This window comes from Ceratotherium simum, chromosome 22, assembly GCF_057802395.1.
Source record: "Ceratotherium simum simum isolate JZ-2026a chromosome 22, ASM5780239v1, whole genome shotgun sequence".
Lineage (NCBI taxonomy): Eukaryota > Metazoa > Chordata > Mammalia > Perissodactyla > Rhinocerotidae > Ceratotherium > Ceratotherium simum.
Window position 1 is genome coordinate 48560889 of NC_141921.1, and position 23632 is coordinate 48584520.

General features: G+C 58.1%; 2 protein-coding genes across 4 annotated transcripts; both read right to left on the reverse strand.

The window, feature by feature from the left end:
• Positions 1-444: 444 nt before the first annotated feature.
• On the reverse strand, positions 445-5378 carry SMIM1 (small integral membrane protein 1 (Vel blood group)). 3 transcript variants are annotated; one of them, XM_087446944.1, is made up of 4 exons: positions 5327-5378; positions 4884-4999; positions 3027-3254; positions 445-2754 (listed from the first exon to the last, which is right to left on the reverse strand). In XM_087446944.1, the coding sequence occupies exons 3-4, from the start codon at positions 3131-3133 to the stop codon at positions 2628-2630; spliced, it is 234 nt and encodes a 77-aa protein (XP_087303070.1). In that variant the 5' UTR covers positions 3134-3254; positions 4884-4999; positions 5327-5378; the 3' UTR covers positions 445-2627. The 3 variants fall into 3 exon arrangements, with proteins under 3 accessions (XP_087303070.1, XP_087303068.1, XP_087303069.1); XM_087446942.1 differs by having other exon boundaries at positions 3027-3258; XM_087446943.1 differs by lacking the exon at positions 5327-5378 and adding an exon at positions 5278-5293 and having other exon boundaries at positions 3027-3258.
• CCDC27 (coiled-coil domain containing 27) lies at positions 4736-22935 on the reverse strand. The gene is given in 18 exon segments (XM_087445767.1): positions 4736-4783; positions 4884-4999; positions 5327-5393; positions 5472-5943; positions 6701-6843; positions 8469-8573; positions 10981-11193; positions 11515-11592; positions 14136-14266; positions 14574-14943; positions 15241-15336; positions 16480-16659; positions 19792-19949; positions 20556-20666; positions 21875-22007; positions 22535-22720; positions 22723-22755; positions 22870-22935. Coding segments are annotated over 18 exon segments (2706 nt in total).
• Positions 22936-23632: the final 697 nt, after the last annotated feature.

The following is a 23632-nucleotide window of genomic DNA, read 5'->3' on the forward strand; positions in this document are numbered from 1 at the left end:
CTGCGGTGCTGGACTGAGCTGGAGACTACGAGGTCACCTCCCCTCTGGCCCCGGGCAGTGCCCCTCATGCATGAGCTGCACTTGCTCAATGCCCCTCGCCCCGTCCCCGCTGGGCTTCTGCCTTGTCTCCGCCAGCTGCATCTGACCTGTCCCTCAGCAGACCTACGTCTGCCTGGGGACTGCCTAGGGAGTGTGGCTCTGGAGCCCGCAGGGCATCTTGGAAACCAGGGAGGCCAGAGCGGCTTGAGAGAGACGGAGGAGGAGTGGCAGGGGGCAGCCAGGACCCCACTTCCCTTGTCTTGCAGCCTTGCGCAGCTCCTGGCCGAGGCTGCACCAGGCCTTGGGGAGGCCCAGCCCCTGCAGCTCCGGAGCAGACTGCCCACCCCTTAGAGCCCACAGAGGCCACGCAGCCCAACTGTGCTAGGCCAGTGGCCTCTGCCCACCTCCCCACAGCCCCCACCCCAGCGCCCATCCTGTGATGGCAGGGAGGGACTCCAGCTGGGGTGCCAGGGTGAGGCCACACGAGTGTGGGTCAGCTGGCACCCCCCCTCCCCAAGTGTGGCCAGAAAGGCATGGAAGGTGGGGGGTCTCTTCTACAGACAGGTGCCAAGGCTGAGACCAGGGCTCACTGGACTAGACCTTCTGCCACTGCCCCTTAACCTGCTTGCATTGTCCTCACCCCACGGCCAGCCCCTGCTGAAGCATCGCTGCTTGGAGACCCCAGCCCAGGACAGGCACACCCGCCAAGCGCCGCTCTCGGCCCCCTGCCTGGCCACCCTCCTGGGGCCAGAGCCAGGGATCACCTGGTGCTGCAGACCCTGGCTGTGCAGCCCCACCTGACGTCCGCCTGGCCTGGGCACACCTCCAGCGGGCCTGCCGTCTACGAAGGCCGGTCCTGTAGGGTCTCTGCCCCTCCCTGCCAGCCTGGCCTCTGACATCAGGTTTGCCAAATGGCCTCCAATCTCAGGCCCACAAGGACCATGACTGTCGATCAACTCCCACGCTCAGTCCTGATGAGGGACTTTCCTAAGATGTTTCTGGCAAGGGTCTGTGGGGCCTAAGATGCAAGGTTGCAGTGGGTGAGGGCCGAGTGTGCGGCCCAGGAGGGCATCTACTGAGAACAGGGGACCAGGAGACAGAACTGAAGGCCTGGCAGCAGCAGAAGCGGCCCCAGAGTCAGAGAAGGCCTTGTCCGTGCTTAGGTGAGGCAGGCACAGGTCTGGCCACATCCTGGCCTTCAGGCCTGCCCCATGTTCTCGTTTCCTGCCAGAGGGCCCAACCAGGAGGGGGCACATCCCAAGGCCCAGAGCCAAGTGGGAGGGGGCACAGACCCTTCCCACAGGCCTCCTGGCCTCTGTCCAGATACCCTCCAGCTGGCCTCCCGTCAGGTGGGTGCCACCTGAGAGTCACCCCTGGCTTGGGGGACCCGTGGGAGAGGCTGTCATCCATCCTTCATTCAACAGACGTTTAATGACCCTGCAGGCTGTGTGTGCTCGGCACAGGGGGAGGAGCCAGGCCTTCCCACTGGGCCCACCCCTGGGAGGTGGACAGCCCAGGGAGAACCACACCCACTTTACTGGAGCAAAGACGTTAGGGGTCTGAGACAAGGGCCAAGGCCTCTCTCTGCGATCTGCCCAAGAAATGACTTCCAGGACGGGATCTCAGGCTCTCAGAGAGCAAGAAGTGGGACACAGCTCCACTCAGAGCCGTCCTTGCACAGTGGGAGTCAGAAGAGCCCAGAGAGGGCAGGGGCCCACCCAGGGCCACACAGGCCTACACAACACCCACCCAGGGAGGACGCCACCCTGAGGCTGCCAGACCTGGGCCCACAGTGGGGGGAGGATGGCTGCCCTGTGCAGTGGGGTGCCCTGGGCTACAGGTCTGGCCTGGGTGTGTCCTGCAGCCCCAGCTCAGGCTGGGCCCATCTCCCAGCCATGTGCCCCTGGGTGGCTGCCTGTGCCTTGTGTATCCGTGTCCATGTTTGCCTGTGTGCCCCTGTGGGGTCCTGTGACTGCTGAGCACACTGGTGTCTGCCTGTACCTGGGGCCAATATGCGTGCCCTGTGAGCTGTGTCTGCCCCTGAGATCTGTGTATGGGGTGGTGGGGGTCTGTGTATATAGGTAGGGGCTGTGTATAGGAAGGTCTGTGTATATGGAAGGGAGTCTGTGTATAAAGGGGGGCTGTGTTTAGGAGGGTCGTGTGTACAAGTGGGTCTGTGTATGGGGGGGTCTGTGTACACAGGGGAGGCTGTGTTTAAGGAGGTCTATGTATAGAGGGGAGGCTGTGTATACACGAGGGGCTTTGTTTAGGAGGGTCTTTGTATATGGGGATCCGTGTATACAAGTGGGTCTGTGTACATGGAGGGGGATCTGTGTATACAGGGGGTCCGTGTATACAGGGGAGGCTGTGTCTACAGGGGGGCTGTGTTTAGGGAGGTCTGTGTATATGGGGATCCGTGTATACGAATGGTCCATGTATATGGAGCGGGGTCTGTGTACACAAGGGAAGCCGTGTATAGGAAGGTTTGTATATATGGGGGTCCATGTATACAGAGGGGTTTCTTGTATACAGCGGTGTCCCTCCTGTGCCAAGTCTGCAGCCACTCCAAGCGTGCACGCTGGGCACCACTATTTGCACTTGTGCACGTAGTAGCCGGTGAGGTAGCCCAGGATGAAGACGGCCCAGAAGAGGGTCACTCCGCCCAGCACCTTCATGGAGATGCCCAGCTTGCCAGAGCACAGCTTCCGGGAGATCCTAGGGTGAGAACCACCAGCCCGTGAGCCCGGGCGGGCCCGAGTGGACTGGGGGAGTCTGGGCTGGGGTAGGAGTGGGCCTGGGGGCAGATGGGCTCCCAAAGAGGGTGGCCTGGGGGCTCTGCTGGACTTGGGAGACAGGAGGGAGCTGAGCGGGTGAAGACGGAGGTGCGGGGCCCCGGTCTGCTCAGACTGCGGGGGTGGGACCCAGCAGCGAGGGGCGGAGGCTGACCCAGAGGAGGCGTAGGGCAGGCCTGCCTGTGGCGCCCTCACCTCTCACAACCCGAGGCCTCCTCTGTGCTGGACACGGCGGCCACGCTGACTTCATCTCGGCTGTTGTCCCACCTGCTGTACTGGACGCTGCTGTCCTGCGGCTGCATGCTGCGGGCGGCGGCGGGGCGGGGCGACCGAGGCAGGCGTTCAGGCCTCTGACTTCACGGTACAGCAGGCCCGGTGAAGGCAGTGGCAGGCTCCAAGTGGGGCTGCTTTTAGGGTGAGGGTCTGCCTGGGTGCGGGACGGGGGCAGGGAGGCACTAAGGAGGGCCAGCTCCTTCACCACCTCCTTTCATCTGGCTTACGAGGCGGCCAGACACAGAGTGGTCAAGCCACTTGCCCAGGGTCACACGGGAGGAGGCAATGCAGGAATTCCACCCCAGGGAGGCTGAAAGTCCGCCAACCCTGCCCTCAGGAATGTGAGCGGCTGCATTTCCACCCAGCCCACTCCCTGGGGGCCCTCCCGGCACAGCTGCTGCCACCCTCGAGGCAGGACACCAGGACACCACGGTCCTTGGCTGGGGCCTGCTGGCTGAGTCTGATAACTGCCTTCCTCTCCTCCCCATTCCTGACAGATAAGGCCCCAGAGCCACTCCCTGGAGACTGGGAAGACAGGGATGAGGCGGGCGGGCGGGCATGGGGGTGGCTGGTACGGCCTGTCTGGTGGGGGAGGAGGGCTGGCTGGCCCAGGCAGCAGCAGCAGCTGTGTCCTCTGCCCTGTCCGAACTGCAGCCCCTCCCCCATCTGCCACTGTGGGAGGAGCCAGGCCTTGGGGGGCCCCCAGGCCTGCTGGGGGTTCAGGGGCCCGGGAGGCCCCTCACTTCTAGAGTCTGAGACTTTGCCCAGCCCCCAGCGGCCTGGGACTGACCTTTCCCAGGTAATCTTGGACACAGGCCTGAAGGCACAGCGAGCCACTTAAGAAGCCAACCCAGAAGCTCACGAGCCAGGCAGTTCTCAACCCCGACCCTGCTTCTGTGCTCGGCCTTCCGCAAATCCCAGGCCAGCAGGGAGGAAGGAAGGGAGCTTGTCTCAAAGCCACCAAGCCTGTCTTCCAGGCAGGAGCCCTGGCTCTGCTGCAGCCACTCAGGCCGTTCTCAGCCTGGAGGAAGACCAAGCATTTGCTGAGTGTGGGTTCTGAATTCCCAGGGTGTGTCCAGGAGAGGCGCTATGGGCCGACTCTGTTAGCTGCCTGCCTACATCCATCCCCTCCCTCCTCAGGCCAGGCAGCAATGTGCTAGCCCCAAGTGACAGCCACGGGCTGAAACAAGCTTAATACCCTGGTCCCTGCTTTCCCAGATGTGGGCAAAGTGTCGAGGTGCAGCAGGGAGTGAGGGGGGCTTTTGCTTTCATGAAAGAAACGGTAGCCACCTCCTTCTTCCTGCTTTGATGTGATGGCTGGAGCTGCAGCAGCCACCTTACATCCCATATATCCCACAACACCAGCCCTGATGATGCTGAGTCTCCAAATTCACACCAACTGCCCACCTGTGGGCTTTTCTGGGTATGAGGAGAGTCAACCCCAATCTATCAAGCGTGGGACAGTGGTTCCTGTCATGTCCAGCAGAACACATTCCTGACTGATGTAGACTGTGGTTCTCAAGTCGTCCTGGTTGGACAAAGCCACCAGAAGCTGGTGAAGTGCTAGAGCCAGGCTCTGGAGGACTTCACTCGCTTGCCCAGGAAACCTGTGTCCAACCCCCACATGACGGTCACACCATGTCACAGAAGACTGGGGCTGCGCTGCCCACCAAGGACACCTGCCAGGCCCAGGGAGCCTCCTGGGAGGGTGTGAGAACGGGTTCCACATACCTTACACCCCTTTGCCCCCAAAGCCCCTCCAAGGAGCCCAGGACTTACAAAGGGAGAGTCCTGGCGGCCTCTGGAGCCCAGGAAGACGGTCAGAGCCTGGCGAGTGGACCTCAGCTCCTCCCAGCCCACAGGTCGGGGCCTGAAGTGCGGCCGATGCCCCCAACCTTAAAAAAATAGAAAATAAAAGGCGAAGAGGAGCAGCCTGCTAGGGGCCGCCGGGAAGCGAAAGGGCCCTGGGGTGTCCTCAGGCGGCCAGCAGGAGCTGGGGGGCAGTTCCGGCCTCTGGCCGCCCCTCCGAGGGTTGGACCCAGCGGTCGGTGGGCCGGGGACAGCCCCTCTTGCCCCCCCCCGACCCCGGCAATGCCACTCTCCCCGGCCGGCCGCTCGCAGGCCAGAGAGGCCGCGGCCTCGGAGGGCCGGGGGCTGCCGCAGCCAGACCCACCTCCTCCCGGTGGCTGCACCAGGAAGCTGCACCCGACCCCACGTCTCACCTGGCGCCTCCGCCCGGGGCCGCTCCGCGTGCCGCAGACGTGTCCGGGCCCGGGCAGGGGGCGGGGCCTGGGCGGGCGGGGGCCGGGCCGTGGGTGGGCGGGGCCTGGGCGGGCCAGAGGGGCGGGGTCCGGGGAGGGGCGGGGCCTTGGCGGGCGGGACGGGGTGGTGGAGCCTGGGCGGGGGCGGGCCGGGCCGGGCAGTGGGTGGGCGTGGCCCGGGAAGGGGCGGGGCCAGGCCGGGGGAGTTGGGGTTGCGGGGAGAGATGCCTGGCCGCCAAGAGGCCGCGCGGACGGCCGGCGCCGGGGTGCAGCGAGCTGGGGTGCGGACCCCAGGCGCCAGGCCTTCTTGGACCGCGCCGCGGAGGAGGTGCGTGCTGCAGGGGCCAGGGGCTGCAGAGGGCGAGGGGGCGAGGGATGGCAGGAGTGAGGGGTGCAGGGGCGAGAGGCCGCAGGGAGGAGGGGCCGCAGGGCGCGGCGCTCCCCAAGGGCCGGACGCGGCCAGGATCTCCGAGCCCCCGCCCACTGTTGCAGCCCCGCGCTGGCGCCGGGTCCTCCCCACAGACCCCGCCGACAGGGCTCGAACGCAGCAGCGGAGCTCCGAGAGCCTCTGGGCGCGCCTGGGTTTCAACAGAGACGAGGCGGCTCAGCTGGGGCGCCCCGCCTTCTGAGCTCCCGGCTGGGGCCGTCCTTGCGCTCGCTCCGAGGGGCCAGAGGCCGGAGCGGGGCGGCCGCGCACAGGGCCCGCACTCAGCGAGCAGGGCTGCGCGAATGAGAGGGTGCGTGGATGGGGGGCGTGGAGAGCAAAGAGAAGATGCCGATGACCGATGACCGACTCTTTTCAGCACGAGGTTCTGTGCCCAAAGCCTGCCCCTGCGCCTGAGCCCGGCATCCCTGCACAACGCAGACAAACCTGCCCTCCCAGAGCTCTCATTCCGGGGGAGCGAGGGTGGGATCAGAGGTGCCCCCCCTCCACCCACCTTCTTCCACAGGGCTCTCACCCGCAAGGCAGGGCGCCCTCAGAGGTGTGTGCAGCTGGCAGGAGGGAAGGACAGGTGTGGGGCCTGAACTAATGCAGGGGACAGGAGCCCAGTCTCAGGCCTCCTAAACCTGGGACTACCAGAGGGGACCCTGCTCAGTGTGAGGTCTTCTCAGGAAGGAGCTAGAGGTGCGGGCTGGTGTGCTGACCCGCAAGGAGTGAGTTTTGGAATTTGAGGTGTTGATACAGCCCAAGACCCCTCTGAGTCCTGGGGAAGGAAAAGGTGAGACTGTGACCAGCAACAAGTTTACTTCCGAATCAGAGCGCAAAGGCGGGGTCCCAGTGGGCGCGCAGGGCGGCTCCCCAAGCAGGTCCTGGCCTCTGGCAGCTGGCCAGGCCTGGGTCCCAGCTGGGCCTACTTGGAGGGCAGCTTCTTGGATTTGCCTGCCAAGGATGAGACCTCCAGCTGTTGCAGGGGGGGCACTTTGACCCCCTTCAGTTTCAGTTGATTGTAGTAGTCGGTTCTCTCCGAGATGATCTTCTGGAAGACAAATGCAGCCCAGGCTGCCCAGTCCATGCTGGCTACTCAGGACTCCACCCTGTCCTCCCCCTGAAGTGCTCGCTGCAGCCGTGGTGTGCTGCTGGTATTTACAGCCGCTCTCCAGGGGAAAAAAGAAAAAGCTCTGGTTTGTAGCATTTGCCAATTTCTGTGCTGAAAACACTCCCACCATGGCTGATCCAGCCATGGAGGTGAAGCCACAGAACTCCAAGTTGGGAAGAGATGCCCACCATGGGCTCCGGTCAGCTCAACCCCTGAAGCTGGTGCTAAATGCACTTCTTTGGTCCTCTGAGAATTGCAAGGAGCCCAGACTCAGAGACCTCAGAGGCCTTCAGGTCTGTCCCTCAAGTCCCTTCTGTCCTGCACACAGGGAGGTTGTCCCAGTCTGCCCTACCTCCTCCTCTCTGGCCCGTTGCTGTTCTGTGTCAGGCATTAGCAAAGGAACGAGGATCTTTCCTGGTTGCTGGGTGGTGCTGATGACTCTTTCCATCCCTCCCTCCATGCCTCCCTGTTTTCTTCCCATCCCCCTCCCTCTGTACCGGTCTTTCTCCCTCCCTCTCTCCTTCCATCCCTCTCTCTATTCCTTCCTCTCTGTCTCTCTCCCTCCCTCTCATCCTCTCTCTCCCTCCCCTCCCCCAAACAACGTTAGCTAGGCAGCAGAGACCTCTCCCCAGGTCCCCATGCAGGGGTCCCCCTCTGCCCTGAGGACTGCTGCCCTACTGGAGCACCCTTGACCAGGGGCCCACACCACTTCACAGAGGAAAGGAACCAGGCCCGGGGAAACGTGGGTGCTGGAAGGTCATGGGCACCTGCTGGGGTCAAAGGGCTGTGCCATCCGGGAGGTTGGGGCTTGGAGACAGAAGCAGCCCCTAGTGAGAAACACACGTGGTCCCCGCAGAGCAGAGCTCGCGTCAGTCGGGAGCTCTTCTCCCAGAGCTCTGGGCCCCGCCATGCCTGCTCTCTCCTGTGCACAAAGGGAAGCTCTAAGGCTCAGCAAAGTCTAGTGACCTGCCCACAGCTTCTCTGCCAGCGGCGGGGATTGGTCCGGGAGGACTCACCCCTGCCGGCCCCAAAGCCTGCACTATTTCTCCTACCCCACCCTGCCTCTCTGAGACCTCTGCTTGGGGTCGGCAAGGAACTGGCATGGACCAAGGCCGGGGAGGGGGGTCCTTGCCAGGATCCTGGCTCAGCAGATGACAATTCCAGCTGAGGCCATGCTGAGGTGCTAAGAAGCATCGCCGAGAAGGCTGGGTTGGGCAGAGCCTGGGGAGGGTTCCCGCTGCAGGAGACTCTCCAGGACCCCTGCAGCCTGGCCCTCTCCCCACTGCACCCCAGAGGGCCCACTGCTGCTGCTGGTCACTGAATGCTGAGAGCACCTTAGCCTCGCCAGCTCCCCGACATCGCCACCCCTTCGGGAGATCTGGTCCCCTCTGCCTGAGCAGAGAGAAAGGACGATCCCAGGGTCACAGTGAACAAGTGACACAGCCAGGATGAGAACGGGGTCCTCAGCATCCAATCCCTCTCCCCTCGGCCCTGCTGCAGATCTGCGAGCTCTGGCCTGGAGACGTGGCCCCAGGGACGAGGAGGCAGCCAAGCACTGGATGTACCTGCAAGGCTTCCAGGATGTCACTGTCAGAGATCTCAGTGGCCACAGACTTGATCCCTGAGGTGCTAAAGGTGGCCTGGATGATCTTGTTTCTTAGTCTTTCAAGCTGTGAGCAAAGGGAGGATAACCAGGCTGGCCTTCACCAGAGGAAGGCAGGCGTGAGCCACGCCCACCGCCTGGTGTCAGTTTTACAGGCGGTAGATGTATGCTCACTTTTCGTGGCTTTAGGAACTGGAAACTGAGGGTGGGAGAGGTCAGCGTGGGCAGCCTGAGATCTAGAAGGTGTCAGATCAAAACCCAGACCCAGGTGGCCTAAACCAAAGACTTTCTACCATACTAACTTTTTTTAAGTGAAAAAGTAAAACCTGGGGCCGGCCCGGTGGCGTAGTGGTTGAGTTCATGGGCTCCGCTTCGGCGGCCCCGGGTTCACTGGTTCGGATCCCAGGCGCAGGCCTACTCATGGCTCATCAAGTCACGCTGAGGCAGCGTCCCACATAGAGCAACTAGAAGGATGTACAGCTATGACATACAACTACCTACTGGGGCTTTGGGGAGAAAAAAAGGAAAAAAGGAGGAAGATTGGCAGCAGATGTTAGCTCAGGGCCAATCTTCCTCAAAAAAAAAGAAAAGAAAAAGTAAAGCCTGCACATAGTTTAAAAAAAAAAAAACAATACAAAAGCTCCCAATGACCTCCAGGAGCTTTGGGCACAATCTCCTCCTGACACCCAGGAGACTCTGCATGACTAGCGGGGTGTCCTGCGTCCTTGGTCAGCCCCTCGATTTTTGATTCAACGAAACACTTGGCAGTCAGTCCCTCCCTGTTGGTACCCACCCTTCCTCCTCCTCTTACCGACCATGAGACACTCCATGCTGTGACACCCGCATTTAACCAGGCGCTAACTAGCTAGTAACGAGGCATTAACTAGGCAGTAACCAGGCGCTAACCAGGATGGACCACTGAGGCTGTCTAGTCTTGTGCTGCCATCAGCATCCTTGTGCGTTTGCAGGGCCCCAGCCCACCTCCCCAGAGGTGAGCTAATCATGCCCCCCAGGAACTTCAGAATAAACCCCTCCCATCTGTACCCCAGAAGCCCTCAGACAAGGTCCCCCAACTTATGGTGACAAGTTAGCGCCTCAGTGTCCAGAAGCCCTGGTGAAGCAGAGACGTCGAGTGAGAGCCAGACTCAGGAGACTTGGCATTGCCTACAAGGGTTGCAAGTGTGTCCGCTTTGCCTCTGGGACAGGATTGAAGCGAAAGTGGGGATGTTACAAGGCCTTGGACCTCAAATGTGGGGAGGGGCTTCCTTTCCTTCTCTCCAATATGTATTGATGCCAGCTCCGTGCCAGGCACCGTGCAAGGTGTGGGGGTTACCGAGGGAATGGGGGACTCACTCTCTGTACTAGAGGTGGCTTCTGCTGGCTAAGGGGTGGCGGTCACCTGGGGTGTCCAGCCACAGTGCCCCACGTGCAGGCCTGTCTCAGGCATCACTCATCAGCCACGACACTACTTCCTGCTGACCCCAGAATTAGCCTCAGAATCTTTCATAACACGGCATTCCAGGCTCTACCAAACCGACGTAAATTGGCACAGGAAATGAAACCTATACACCATAGGCCATCTGACGCTCTAGCTGGGGCTGCTGCTGCGTGAGAAACACGGTCATATAAAAGATAACAGGGGAGGGGGCCTCAGTAATGCTGTCCCAGCCAGCCGGCAGGAGGCGGCCCGAAACAGGAAGGAGAACGAAGCTGGCTGAGAGCTGGCACTCCTGGACAGTGGGGAAAATGTGGTTTCAAGGACCTTTACCTCAGCTGGTTTTGACTCTAAGTCAAGTCGGCTCCTCGCTGATTGCCCTTTTCGGCCTGGGTTCCTCCTAAGCAGGGTGCACCCGGCTGCCTCTGTGCCTTTGCTCGCATCTCATGGGGGGCTCCGAGGGGCCCTGCTCCTCAAATGCCACCTCAAGGCAGCTCTGAGATTTCAGGGGGATATTTACCCTCTCCTGCTGCAGTTTCCTCCTCTGTAAGGTGAGGATACTGATGATATCTATCCCATGGCTTTGTTAACAGGGTCACATGACTTGAATAAAATGTTTAGACACTGCCTGCCCCCTAGCAAGCACTCAGTAAATTACAGAGATGACGTCATTATTACTATGTCCCTCCCACCCGGAGACCTTCTTCCTGGCTGGCTGTCCAAATCCTTGTGCCCCTTCACAGCCCAGCCCAATGCGCTCTCCTCCATAAACGTGGCCATCAAGTCCGCCTCCGCCCCAGGCCCCCTCCTGCCTCGACGGCTGACTGAAGTGTCAGTGCCCCATGGCACCCTTGCCTCTCCTCTGCCAACATTTCTGGAACGTCGCCTCCATGCCTTGGGCTGGGATACAAGGGCGAATGAGCCAGAGCCCCTGCCCACTCAGGGCACAGTCTGCCTCAGTCGGCGGCCGGCACGGGCCTGCTGCTCTGCCCTGCGCGCTGCAGGGCCGGGACTCGCAGGAGGAGGGATCTGGGCCTACCCTGGACTGGGCCATCTCCAGGGCCACGCGGGCCTGCTCCTCCGCCTGCTGGATCATCTCGTTCTTGTCCTGCATTTCCCCCTGCAGCTGCTTCCACCTCTGCAGATGGTTCTGGTTCTGGGCCACCTGGGCCTGCAGCTGGCTGACCTTGGCGTCAGCCTCCGAGATGGTGTGCTCCCGCTTGGTGAGTTCGCGCTCCAGCTCGGACACTTGCTGGGGGGCAGGGGGACAGCCAGGGAGGACAGAGGAGTAGGCCCACCTGGCCCAAACTGGTTACACCTGTTCCCATCCCGTCTTCCTCAAAAGACGCCAACTCTCACAGCGTCCTCAAGTCAAATCCGGACCCAGCAATGGCGAGGAGCCTCTGTGTCCGTGTGTGCTCCTGAGATTTGGTGAATGGGATGCTGCCTATGAGTGGGCCCCCACTCAGCTGTGAAGGGATTTTCTAGCTTCATCTTTCCCCATCGCCGCATCAGGACTTACAGCAAGAACCATGACCTGCTGACCTTTTAACACCACCCCCCCGGCAGTCACCTGTCGGAGGAGATAGTTGTCCTTCTCAATGAGCCCCATCATCTCTTGGTGCTTCTTGTCTTCTCGGAGGTTGGAGAACTGGAAGGCAGAGGAGGGGTTGGCTCAGGGGGCTCCAGGGCGAGATGGCAGATTGAACGCTCGCATCTTTTTTCCCCACTGAACCTCCGTGAGATGAGAGCAGGGGGATTTCTGTTGAGGAGGGGAGACGAGGAGAAGCAGGAATGCCAGACACACTTGGGAAGTTGGGAAGCAGATCCAAGAAAGCTGAATCCTAAGCCGGCAACAGGGAAAGATGAAGACAAGCCCGATTCACACTTCGGAGTTCCTAAAAGTCTCAGAGGTTGGTGGTGCCGGCTCTTCTGGACGTGGCGCTCAAATGAGGAGGATCGTGGGACATTGTTTCAGAAACTAAGAGCCGCAGACTCGTCTGACCCTGAGCAGCGGGTGCCGGCCCCTTTGCCACCCGGCAGGAGACTGGATGTTGGGGGTACAGCCTGGGAGGTGCCAGGCTCAGCTGAGCGGGTGACCCCAGACGCCCGATGTGGGGTGTGGGTGCTGAACGTGGAGACTCCAGCCTTCTTCCCCACTTGGCTCCTGGAACCCCAGCACCTGGGCCCTTACATTCCAGGCAAGAAATTCTTCTAGTTTCCCAGATTCCAGGGGAATCTGACCAAACCAAGAGGAAAGACCTAAAAAGACAAGCACTGAACTCTCCGTTGAAACACCCAAGCGCACGCCTCTCCCGTGAAGCACAAAATTGTCACCCGTGTGCTCGGAGGTGCCAGTCAGCTCCCATGCTGGAGGAAAGTTCTCGCATCAGTGACACGGACCAAAAACACTCTTACCAAAGGATCTTGTAGGAGATAGAAGTGGTGCAAGAAGTTAAAAGGAGAACAACTTCCATTAATGCTCTCATCGAGGTAAGGGAAGATACCACAACTGAGAAACAAAAAAAGAACACGCTTCAAAAGGAGAGAAAAAGGAACATTCAGAGACCAAAAGAGACGTCTTGGGAATTGTAAATGTTGTAACAAAATTAAAACTCAGGAGGAGGGCTGTTGGTAAAGTTAAGGAAATCTCCTAAGAAGAGAGAGGAGGAAATGAAAAACAATATAAACAAAGAAAAATTCCAGAACTGAAGGACACAGGTCTCCAGTTGGCCGCTACGAGCGTGGACAATGAAAAGAGACCCTCAATAAGGTGCAACTTTGTGGCATTTCAGAACACCTGGGACAAAGATAGCATCTGGCAACCTTCCAGAAAGGAACCGACCACCACCAACAACTGTGTCATAAGAATCAGGGTGACTGTGGGCTTCCCGCCAGCAACCCTGGGAGCTAGAGGATGATGGAGCAATGCCTTCACAGTGCTGAGGGAAAATGCTTTCCAGACTGGAATTCTATATCCAGCCAAGTTCTATTCATGTGTAGAGTACGGACATCTGCAGACCTGCGGTGTCCTCCCAAATTTACCCCCACACACCTTTTCTCAGAAACTACTGGAGGGTGTGCTCCAAAGAAAGTAGGGAGCAGATCAAGAAAGAGAAAGACATGGGGTGCAGCAGTTTTAAAATGTGGCTTATAAATCTTAATACTGTGTTGTATAGCATGTGGTTCAGTTCATGTGTGTGCTGCCGATAACCATCTTAAGGCTGTAAATGCAATGTCAGCTCACTGACGCCGTGACAGGATGGTATTGGGGGGGATGGATTTCCCTGTGGGGGGGGGAGTCAGGGGAGGAAAGAAGGAAGCATTAGATAATGCTAAGACGGAGAAAAATCTAGAATACACATGCTATCTAGAGACATGGAGAGCGATTCCTAAAGAATCAGCTAGAAGAGTTGAAAGTGGTTGCCTTGGGGGAGGGGCAAATGAGAAGGAGAAAGGGGGACACCCCTGTTTTGCATAACAAGCCTTGTGGAACTATTTGGTTCTTTAAGTTATGTGCATGAATAACTTCAATAAAAATAAAAACTGAAGAGCCAGCCCTGATGGCCTAGTGGTTAAAGTTCGGCATGTTCTGCTTCGGCGGCCCGGATTCAGTTCCTGGGCGAGGAACCACGCCACTTATCTGTCAGTAGCCAAGCTGTGGCAGCAGCTCACATAGAAGAACAGTACTTACAACCAGAATATACAACTATGTGAGGGAGCTTTTGGGAGAAAAAAAAAAGAGAGGAAGGTTGGCAACAGATGTTAGCTCAGGGCGAATCTGTCCCAGCAAAATAAATAAATAAAGACATGAAATAAAAACTAAAATTGCTTAACAAGGAGTGGGCTCAGCAGAGTGGCAACCTCTCTAAGCATGGTGGGGCTCTCACCCCTGGAACTCAGGGGCCAGGAGATGCTTGAGAAGTGGCCAGGAGCCACGTGGCCCAGGAGACAGGGAGAACCCTTTGGGCCTGAGGGCAGTGCAGGGCCGAGGCGGGGCGTGGTGTGAACCCCAGCTCTGCCGCTACGCTATGGGTAGCATGACCCTGGGGAAGTCGCTCAGCTCCCTGAGTTCAGCGTCTCCAGTGGGGGATGGGACGGATGGCGCCCACCCCCTAGCCCCACCCCCGAGCTGCAGGGAGGGCGGGGGAGTGAAGGGCCGCGGTGCCCGCGGAGTGATGGAGGACACTGCACCTTGTCGGACATGGCCTGTAACTGACGCTTCCGCTCTCGCAGCTCCTTCTGCAGCATCTCGTTTTCTGTGTTGACCTTTTGCAGCTGGGATTCTTGGAAATCCACTTGTCGTTGTAAAGACGTGATGGCCCCTGAGTGAGCAGCGGGAGAGGAGAGGGGATGATGGAGACCGGGAAGAGAGAGGGCTGGGGTCACAAGGTCAGCTCCAAGGGGCCCTGTGACCCCAGGCTGAGGGCTGCTGACCCCTGCCTGGGCGTCCAGCACTGGGAACATGCCTTCAGTTCCCTCAGGCCGCCCTCTGTCAGGTGGCTCCCAGCTAAGTGGAACGGGGTGGACCGTTGGCCATCCCACCCACTGGACAAAGCCGGCAGTGCCTGGGCATCCCAACTGCTGAGCCCGGGCCCAGTGGTCCTGCCTCGGCATCCTCCAGCATCCTACCTATTGCGAGGGAGTATCTGGTCCTGGTGATCTCCAGCTCTAACTGGAACTCCTGGATCACCTGCTCGTACTCCTCCAGCTGGGCCATCAGCTCCTGCTCAAACGCCTCGTCCAGGGAGTAAGTCCTCCTCCTGCTGGGGTTGGTGTCCTCCTCCTCCTCCTGCACCTCCCTTTCCTCTTCCAGTTTCACTGCCTCCTCCTCCTCCTCCTCCTCACCTCGCTCCTGGTGCACAGACCCCATCCTGCCCACTTGGTCTTTTGCTCCCTTGTCCGCCGCCCTCTCGTCCTCCCCTTCCAGGCTCTCTTCCTCTTCAACACCGCCTGCTTCCGTGTCCTTGCCTCTGTCGCTCATGGCATACTCCTCGTGCATCTGAGAGAGAAAAGGGGTGCTTGGCAGTGGGGGGCTGCGCCACAACCCCGACCTGCAAGCCTCGTGGTCTCGGGAGACTGCAACTGACTGGCTCTGGGGCGCGGGGGCTGGAGTTGCTTTACTGGGAGCTGCCCTGCCACCCCTCGCCCGTTCCCGTAGAGGGCGGCTGAGGGCCTACGCCTGGCGGGAGGGCCACCAGCTTAGGGCTGCAAGTGGGACACCTGGGCGTTGCCCGGGCATCCCTGGAGATGAGGCCCGGGGCCCACCTGCTTGCCCAGCGTCCCGGCCAGCCCGCACCTGCTGCCAGCGGTGCTGCTCCTCCTCGTCTCTCAAGAAGCTTTTCAGGATGCTCAGCCTCCCCAGAGCCTTTGGCATGGACTCTGAGGGCCGCTCCTGTGAGACGCCCACGTGAGCCTCAGGGTTTCACACTGCTCCCTCCGCTCCCCCAGGTGATGTGCCACCGAGACCTGTCCTCCTGGAAGGGGGACAGCAGCCTCTCCACAGGGTGGGGGGGGCACCCGCCGTCCTCCTGCCAAGGGGGCCGTGTCAGTGGGCGGAGGGGGCAGTGACCCGAAGATGGCAGCCCTGGAGGGCGGTGTGAATTCTGGCTCCCCCGGCACAGCCCCAGCGAGCGGCCTTGCAGGAATGAGCACGCTCATTTGAAGAGTCGAGGGGGGCCAGCCTCAGACATGCCCACACTGCACGTCGCTGCTGGCACTCTGCCCACTCACAACTATCTCCCAGCCCTTGGGAGACCACGGAACAGGAAACGCAGGGCGATGCTTCCAGGCCTCTCCAGACTCCTGCTGCCCCCTGCCCACTGGTCCTCCACCGTCGGTGTCTGGGCAGCTTTCTCTGGAGGCGTCTAGGGGATTCTATGATAGTCTGAAGCACCCCCTGCCCACCTCATGTGCGCCCCTGGCATAAACACAGGCTGTATCCTCAGATGTGAAAGCAATCAGGTCTGAGAAAGACTAGTGACTCCTTCCCAGGGCCACACAGAGCCACCCCTGGGCCCTGCCGGGACCTGCCTCATGCAGGCCTCCGCCCAGACCCGGGGGACAGGCAGCTCCCCATCCCCATTTTGCAGGCAAGGACACTGAGTGTCCCACAGCCAGGAAGGGACAGGCTAATCCAAGCTACCACCACCCATGGGGCCCGTTGCCAGGCCAGGTCGGGGAGCTCCACCTGCAGGGGAACCTTCCATCCTCCAGGATTTCAGAGGAGCGGGTCCCTCATCCTACAGGTAGGGAAATTGAGTCCAGAGAGCACCATGGCCTGCCCCAGGGAGAAAGCAAGTGGGCAGCAAAGCGCTGGGGTCTAGCTCTCCTGCTCACGGCTCTTTTCTTGTATTGTACGTCTGTCTCCTCTCCTCTGGATTCTGGGCTGTTGCTCAGAACCCTGAGACCAAGTCAGAGCTCCCGTGAGGACCTGGCAACCCTCCAGGGTGACAGAGGATTTGCCTGGTGGCCTGAGGGTCAGCAGGCGGTTTGGACGCTTTGGAAGCAGAGCCTGTGGCTCAGGCGCTCTGCTCACCTGCGTGCCCTGGTACCCTGGTGTCTCTTGGCCTTTGCTGTTGAGACGGTATCTCAGCTGCTTCTTCAGGGCCTCCCTCTCCTCCTGGAGGGCCAAGATCTCCTCGTCTTTCTGCTGAACCTGCACCTGCAGCTCGGAGAGGCGCTGGACTTCCTCCCCCAGCGTGAACAGGCAGTGATCCTGGGCAGAACAACGAGGCAGCCCCCATGTGCCACAGAGCCACACAGACCCTTCCCCCTCTCTCTCCAGCCCACCCACAGAACAGCAGCTCCAGGCCCGGGAAGAGCAGACCTGCTGTCCTGGGACCCAGGAATCTGGAGCCCAAGATGTGTGCCTCTTCACTGCAGCCACACCCTGCCTAAGGGCAGGTCTGAACCCTTGCCAGTAAGGTGAGGTTCGTGGCAGTCTCCCCTTCAGGCCTAGAGTTCCTGGTCAGCCCCCAGGGTGTGACTGGGGACACCAGTCTTTATGCAGCCCCACACCTAATCAGCAACACCCTCCCTCCCAGAGCCACCCCTAGGGCCCTCTGCCCCTCAACCTTCCATTCCCCAAATCTCAACATCCTCAATTCTTCAAAATTGGAGGCACAATAAAGATGTTTTCAGACAAACAGAAACTGAGAGAATTTGTCACCAGCAGATCTGAACTCAGAGAAATACTAAAGGGAATTCTTCACTCAGGAGGGAATGATCCCAGACAGAGTTCTGGAAGGAAAGCTAACTACAAAGTCTTCCAATTTGTTTGGAAACACATGATAGGCTCCTATGTAGCTCATGAGTCAAAAAAGAAATCACAAAGGAAGTTAGAAAATATTTTAAACTGAATGATGATGAACATTTGGACATATCAAGACTTGTGGGATGCAGCTAAAGCTGTGATTAAGGGCAAATATACAGCTTTAAAATGCATCTATTAGGGGAAAAAATGGGAAATCAATGATCCAGGTATCTCTCTCAAGAATTCAGGGCTGGCCCGGTGGCTTAGCGGTTAAGTGCGCGCGCTCCGCTACTGGCGGCCCGGGTTCGGATCCCGGTCGCGCACCGACGCACCGCTTCTCCTGCCATGCTGAGGCCGCGTCCCACATACAGCAACTAAAAGGATGTGCAACTATGACGTACAACTATCTACTGGGGCTTTGCGGGGGTGGACAAAAAAAGGAAGAGGATTGGCAATAGATGTTAGCTCAGAGCAGGTCTTCCTCAGCAAAAAGAGGAGGATTAGCATGGATGTTAGCTCAGGGCTGATCTTCCTAGGGAAAAAAAAAGCAGAAAAAGAACTGCAAATTAAACTTAAAGAACGTAGAAGGAAGGGAGTAATAAAGACAAGTGCAAGAATGAATGATACGAGAAGGGAGAGAGAGGGACGGGGAGAAGGATGGAGCAAATATGGCAACATTTTAACGTTTGGGGAATCTGAAGGGTATATGGGAATTATTTGTACTATTAAGTTAAAGGGAAAAGTCTTCATGCAGAAATCACGTCTTCACCCTGGCCATAGTGACTTAGGCACGTGCACAAGTCCCAAACCAGACAGAGATTGCTGGGAAGGAGATGCTCATTTCTGATGGGGCTGCTGAGTTCGCACAGCTCGAACTTGTTGCTGCAGGTGGCCCTCTTGCCTCCAGAGAAGAAGCCCTACCTATGACAGCTCAGACGAAGGCAGAGACGAGAGAAAGAGAACACTAAGGATACTGTTTAAGCTCCTGGAGGCAGCCAAGCCTGCAGCCCTTTCCCTGGCTGGTTCACATACACGAGCTAATAAATCCCCTCCCTGCTGTTTGGATTAATAACAGCACCTCAAAGAACATCCTTTTACATCTATCCGTGTGACTCTATATTATATCCTCAGGTTATTTCCCAAAAGTGGAATTGCTTGGTCAAAGGGTATCAACACTTTTTCAGTTGTGAAATCTATCACAAAATATAGAGGTAAAGTTTCAGGAATAAAGTAAACTGAATACTCATGTACCCACTCCAGCAGGGCCTTGTAAGTCCCCATTGTGTACCCACCAGTTGGGTACACAATATTTTGGCTACTCAATATTTTGTGTTACTCATTTCCATAATTGTCCTTAAAGCTTCACCAGCTTAAAAAAAAAACCTCGGGCCAGCCCGGTGGCATAGCGGTTGAGTTTGCGCATTCTGCTTTGGTGGCCCGGGGTTCACCGGTTCGGATCCTGGACGCAGACCTACTCACCACTCATCGAGCCATGCTGAGGCGGCGTCCCACATAGACGAGCTACACCTCTACAACTATGATATACAGCTATGTACTGAGGCTTTGGGGAGAAAAAGAAAAAGAGGAAGATTGGCAACAGATGTTAGTGCAGGGCCAATCTTCCTCAAAAAAAAAAAAAAAACCCAAAAGCTGATTCTAAGAAAAGACTATTAACACTGATAAACCTCTAGCGAGACTGATGGAGAGAGAGCAAGAGAAGGCACAGGTTGGCAACGTCAGGAATGACAGAGGCTCTCTTCTGCAGACTCTCCTGCAGACACTGAAGTATAATAAGACACTATTATGCACAGGGGTAGGCTAATAAATCTGAAAATTTGCATGAAATGGAGGACACATTCCTAGGGGAACATAGCTTAACAAAACTGAACCAAGAGGAAAAAGGAAATCTGAAAATCCTAAAAGAAATTGAATTTGTTCTTTTAAAAACCAACCCTGTAAGAGATCTCCAGGCACAAATGGCTCCAATGATGAATTTTTAGAACTTAACAAAGAGACAACCCCAATCTTATGCAAACTCTTCCAGAGAATAGAGAAAGAAAAAGAGGAAATACTTCCTAATCTTTTTGTGTTATGAGACCAGAATAACTCTGACACCAAAAGCAGACAAGGGAATAACAAGCCAGGTAAATTACAGGCCAGTCTCTCATAAACATAGATGAAAATGATAACACCCCAAGGAACAGACCCACAGGTGGATCTTTGCATATCAAGCTGATTATTACTATTTTAAGAAGACATTCTCCCATGTTGAATTACTAGGTCAAAGGTGTACAGATGGTTGAAGGTCATGACACGTGTGTCAAGCTGCATACGGCGAGATCCAGGCCGGCTTAAAGAGCCACCCTCTGGGAAGAGGATGGACAGGAGACAGAAGACTTGTCAGACATCTGATTCATAGGAGCCAAAGGAGGGGTCTGGAGGTCAGTGTAGGCCACGTCTGGGGACCTGTTTGCACAGGTAACCAGATATGGGAACAAGAGCCCTTGGGGTGGGCGGGGCCATCCTCTCCAGCAGGACGCAGAGCTGGGGCAATGGGGCCAGTATCTGCGTCCAGGGCTTCTTGCTCGGCCGTACCTTCTCATGGATGACCGAGATGTACCAGGGTATCCGCTTTCTCGGGTGGCTCTGTGCTAGGACTGGGCTGCTGGTGACTGGGCTCAATGTCTGGGATTCGCTCTTCTTCCGAAAGTAATTGAACTCGCAGGCACTCTTACTAACGGGGAGGAGGCGCCCTGCTGAGAAGCGGGGGTCAATTAGACTCTTCCCGTGCTGAGTCGCCCTGGCGTCTTCCAGGATAACGTCCCGCTTTCAAGATTCCCCTCAGAAACCCTTCACTGCCCAGCTGGGCCCCTCTCCATCTCCTGGTTCTTACCACCACCGTCCACGCCCCCGCCCCAGCCCGGCGTATGTGTTGAAGAGACGGAGGGAAGCATCAGCACCCTTGGGGATTCCCAGAGCCTGACAGTGGGACAAGAGGGTCATCCTGCTGCTGCCCCTGCACAGGTGGCCCTGGACACTGCAAGGGGTTTCCTCGCATTCAGGCAAAGGAGACATCTGGGTGTGGAGTTCATCTTTGGATAAATGAAGGTAAGTACATTTGTCTGCAGGAACAGTGCATATGGGTCTCTCCTCTCAAGGAGTGATGCGTCCCAGAGGCCCCTGTGTAAGGGTTGTAGGGCCAGGCAGGCCGTCCTGAGAGCGAGTTCCGTGGGGCACGAGCAGGTAGCAGAGGCCCCCGCAGGTGCAGGCAGAGGCCCTCTGGGCTGGGTGCTGAGGAGAGGACCCCAGAGGACCCCACGGGCACGCTCGCCCCAGTGCCCAGCGGGCCCTGCCCTCACCGTCCGCCTTCGTGTCTGACCCCCACTGGCTGGAGAACGAGTCCTCGTTCATCTTCCAGGTCTCAGAGCCGACACACAACTCCTCAGGCAAAGCGACTGTCGTGGCTGAACCTGCCAGATGTTAAAAATGCCAGCTGATGACTGCTAGGGTCCCACCTTCCCAGGACCTCCAGGGAAGGGACTATTCTTTCATTTCTTTTTAAACATTGGGTAGGGTTGAAGGTGATTTCTTCTCTCAGTGGCTGCACGGGATTGAACCCTGGGACTGAAGCAGAACATGGTTTCATCCTCCTACCCACCTTGGTGCGTCCACTCAAAACTGACCAGGCGCAACTTAGTCTCTGCAAATCGATGCATCCCCTGCCCTGGAAGGATGGACCCCAAGTTCCCTTCTGTAAAAACGGCTCTTCCTCAAAGTCTTGAGAAAGCCCTTCACCCCATGGGGCAGACCCCATTTCCTCTAAGCTGTCGCGAGTTGTACCAATGGAGGGCGCCCTGTGGGCAGTATGTAGGCACAGACCCTGCACCCAGGATGCCGTGTGGTCCCTCAGCCCTTCCCAGGCACATGCCCACAGCAACTCATGGTCCTGGAGCACTGGCCTCTCTCCAAGGCCCTGGCACTGAGAAAGGGGGAGCTTAGAGCCTAGATATGTGGGTGGGGTCCCCACTTTTGCCCAACTGCTGGCTGAATCCATGAACAGGGCCCCAGTTGCTGGCCACAAGCACTAAGCCTCTATTTGACCTTCCCTAAGGATAATATCGTCCCTGTATGTGGAGAGATGGGACCAGCCCAGGTCCTGGAGCCTGGAGGTCTGGGATGATGTCTGGCCCGACCAATGCTCCCCTGATGACCCCTGAGCACCTTAGCTGCCCTCTCTGAGCCTCACATTCTGTATCAGAACAATGTGGGGGTAGACAAAGCCATTGCTAAGGATCCTTACAGGGATGGGCTCCTAACGGGCTGTCTTTGGCCTTATGGACCTCCTTCCTGAAGCTTCCAGAATCTTCAACTTCTCCCTCTCCCCTGCCCCACAACCCTACTGAATGAGACAATAGGAAAGCAAGAAGGCTGAAAGACAGATAATAGGAATAGTGACAGGGAGAAGGGTCCCTCCGTCCCTCCGTCCTTCCCACTGTGGTCTCAGCTGCTTGTTCTGGCTCAAGCTTCTGCACAGAGGGGATTTCAGAAGCGGCAGCGGCAGCCACAGTGTACGTCCAACTTGGCCACCTCCCGCAGGCTGCCGTGTGCTGGACGGTGGCCCGACTTCCATGGGGAGGGAGGTGGTGTTCATGCCGGGCCCCTCGTTGGTGGCTCTCACCAAAATGAGACACGGACGTGGCCCTGGTGCTAAACTGGGGGCAGCCAGGACGCCTGAGAAACGCCTTTCGCAGTTCCTCCACTTCGGACACGAAGCCAGCATCCTCGGGGCCAGTGTCTTGCTTGGCTTGGCTCTGGCGGAGTGGGAAAGGTGACAGTCACTGAGGGAAGAGACCCGGGAAGCCGCGCTTCCGCCAGCGGACCGTGAGGCCTGGCCAAGTGCGCCCACTGCAGCCGCGTGTCCCCTCTGCCAGCAGACTGCAAGCGGTACAGGCCCTGCTTTAGAAGCTGCCGTCGGCTAACTCGACAGCGTGAGCTCAGGAGGCCCCTGGGAGCGGGGGCTGGCTCTCTAGTCTCCCTCAGCACACGGGAGGTGCACACACCCTTCCACCTGCGCTCGCCCTTCCTTGAATTTCTTCTCCCCGCTTCGCTCCTTTAAAGGCCCCCTAAGGAAAGCTCAGGGCGACGGTGCATCTTCTCTCCCGGGCTCCGGGTCCGCTCCATTCTTCGCCCTCCCAGAATCTCCCTATCCTAATCCATCACAAGACGTGCTTGGAACGCTCTGTGGGCTGCCCGCCCCCTGAGGCCTCTCGTCACGCAGGAGAAGCAGGTCGTCTCCAGCTGAGCTGTGCGTGGCCGGCCGCCGCCCGAGACCCCGTACCATCTTCCTGTAGTAGCTGCTGATGGCCTGAGCCGACTTGCCGAGGGAGCGCTGTTTCTGGCGAAGCTTCCGTTCTGGGGCCTGGCAGTCCCGGCAGGCCACGCTCCGGAGGACCACCAAGCTCTTCTCCATCAAGTTGGGCACCACACTGTGCTTCTTGGGCGTGCTGGTTCTGGTAGGCAACATCGGGAGGGTGGGACAAAAGGACCAAGGTTTGCCTCCTGAGTGATGACTTAGACGGGCCGCTCCTGCGGGCATCTCGGTCTGGAGCAGGGTGTGGAGGGGAACACGGCCCCCAGCGCGGACCCGCCGCCTGACTCAAGCCGGGAGAAGACCAGCTTCCAAAGTTCCAAGTCCTGCCGGGTCCTGGAAGCAGTGTACGGCATCACAGATGTCTCCATGGCAACGGGGCACATCATTAGCCTTAATTTTCTGCTGGGAAGGGGACCCAGAAGCTGTTTCCGCTACATCTCAGGATGTTACAAGCCTGGGAGAAGTGGCCGAGGCATTAGCAGCCCATTCTCCTGTTTTTTCCCTCCCATCGTCAGTATTTCACCTTATTTAAAATCTGACACTGCGTCGGTGTCTCTGATGTGAAAATTTAACGTAGTCAGTTAAAATCCACAATTCAGAAGCGTTTCTTAACACCTGAAAATGTAATTCTTTTTTAAAAATAGGATTGGGGGGCCGGCCCGGTGGCGCAAGCGGTTAAGTGCGCGCGCTCCGCTGCGGCGGCCCGGGGTTCGCTGGTTCGGATCCCGGGCGCGCACCGACGCACTGCTTGGCAGGCCATGCTGTGGCGGCGTCCCATATAAAGTGGAGGAAGATGGGCACAGATGTTAGCCCAGGGCCGTCTTCCTCAGCAAAAAAAGAGGAGGATTGGTGGATGTTAGCTCAGGGCTGATCTCCTCACAAAAAAAAAAAAAAAAAAAATAGGATTGGGGGCAGAGAACGGAGAGACCGCTTTCTGGAGAAAGAAAACCTCACCGTCCCAGATTCTTAGACACACGGGCCTCGGACTTGCAAAGGACGTTAAGAAGTCGTGTTGGCGTGTCTGCAGGTCCAGGCTGCTGCCTGGAAAGGTTTTGTTCCCTGTCC

Coding starts and splice junctions, on each gene's coding strand:
- SMIM1 (XM_087446944.1), bottom strand. CDS start 3,133: ATGCAGCCGCAGGACAGCAGCGTCCAGTACAGCAGGTGGGACAACAGC. Junction 2,755..3,026: donor GAGGCCTCGGGTTGTGAGAG/GTGAGGGCGCCA, acceptor TTCTCACCCTAG/GATCTCCCGGAAGCTGTGCT.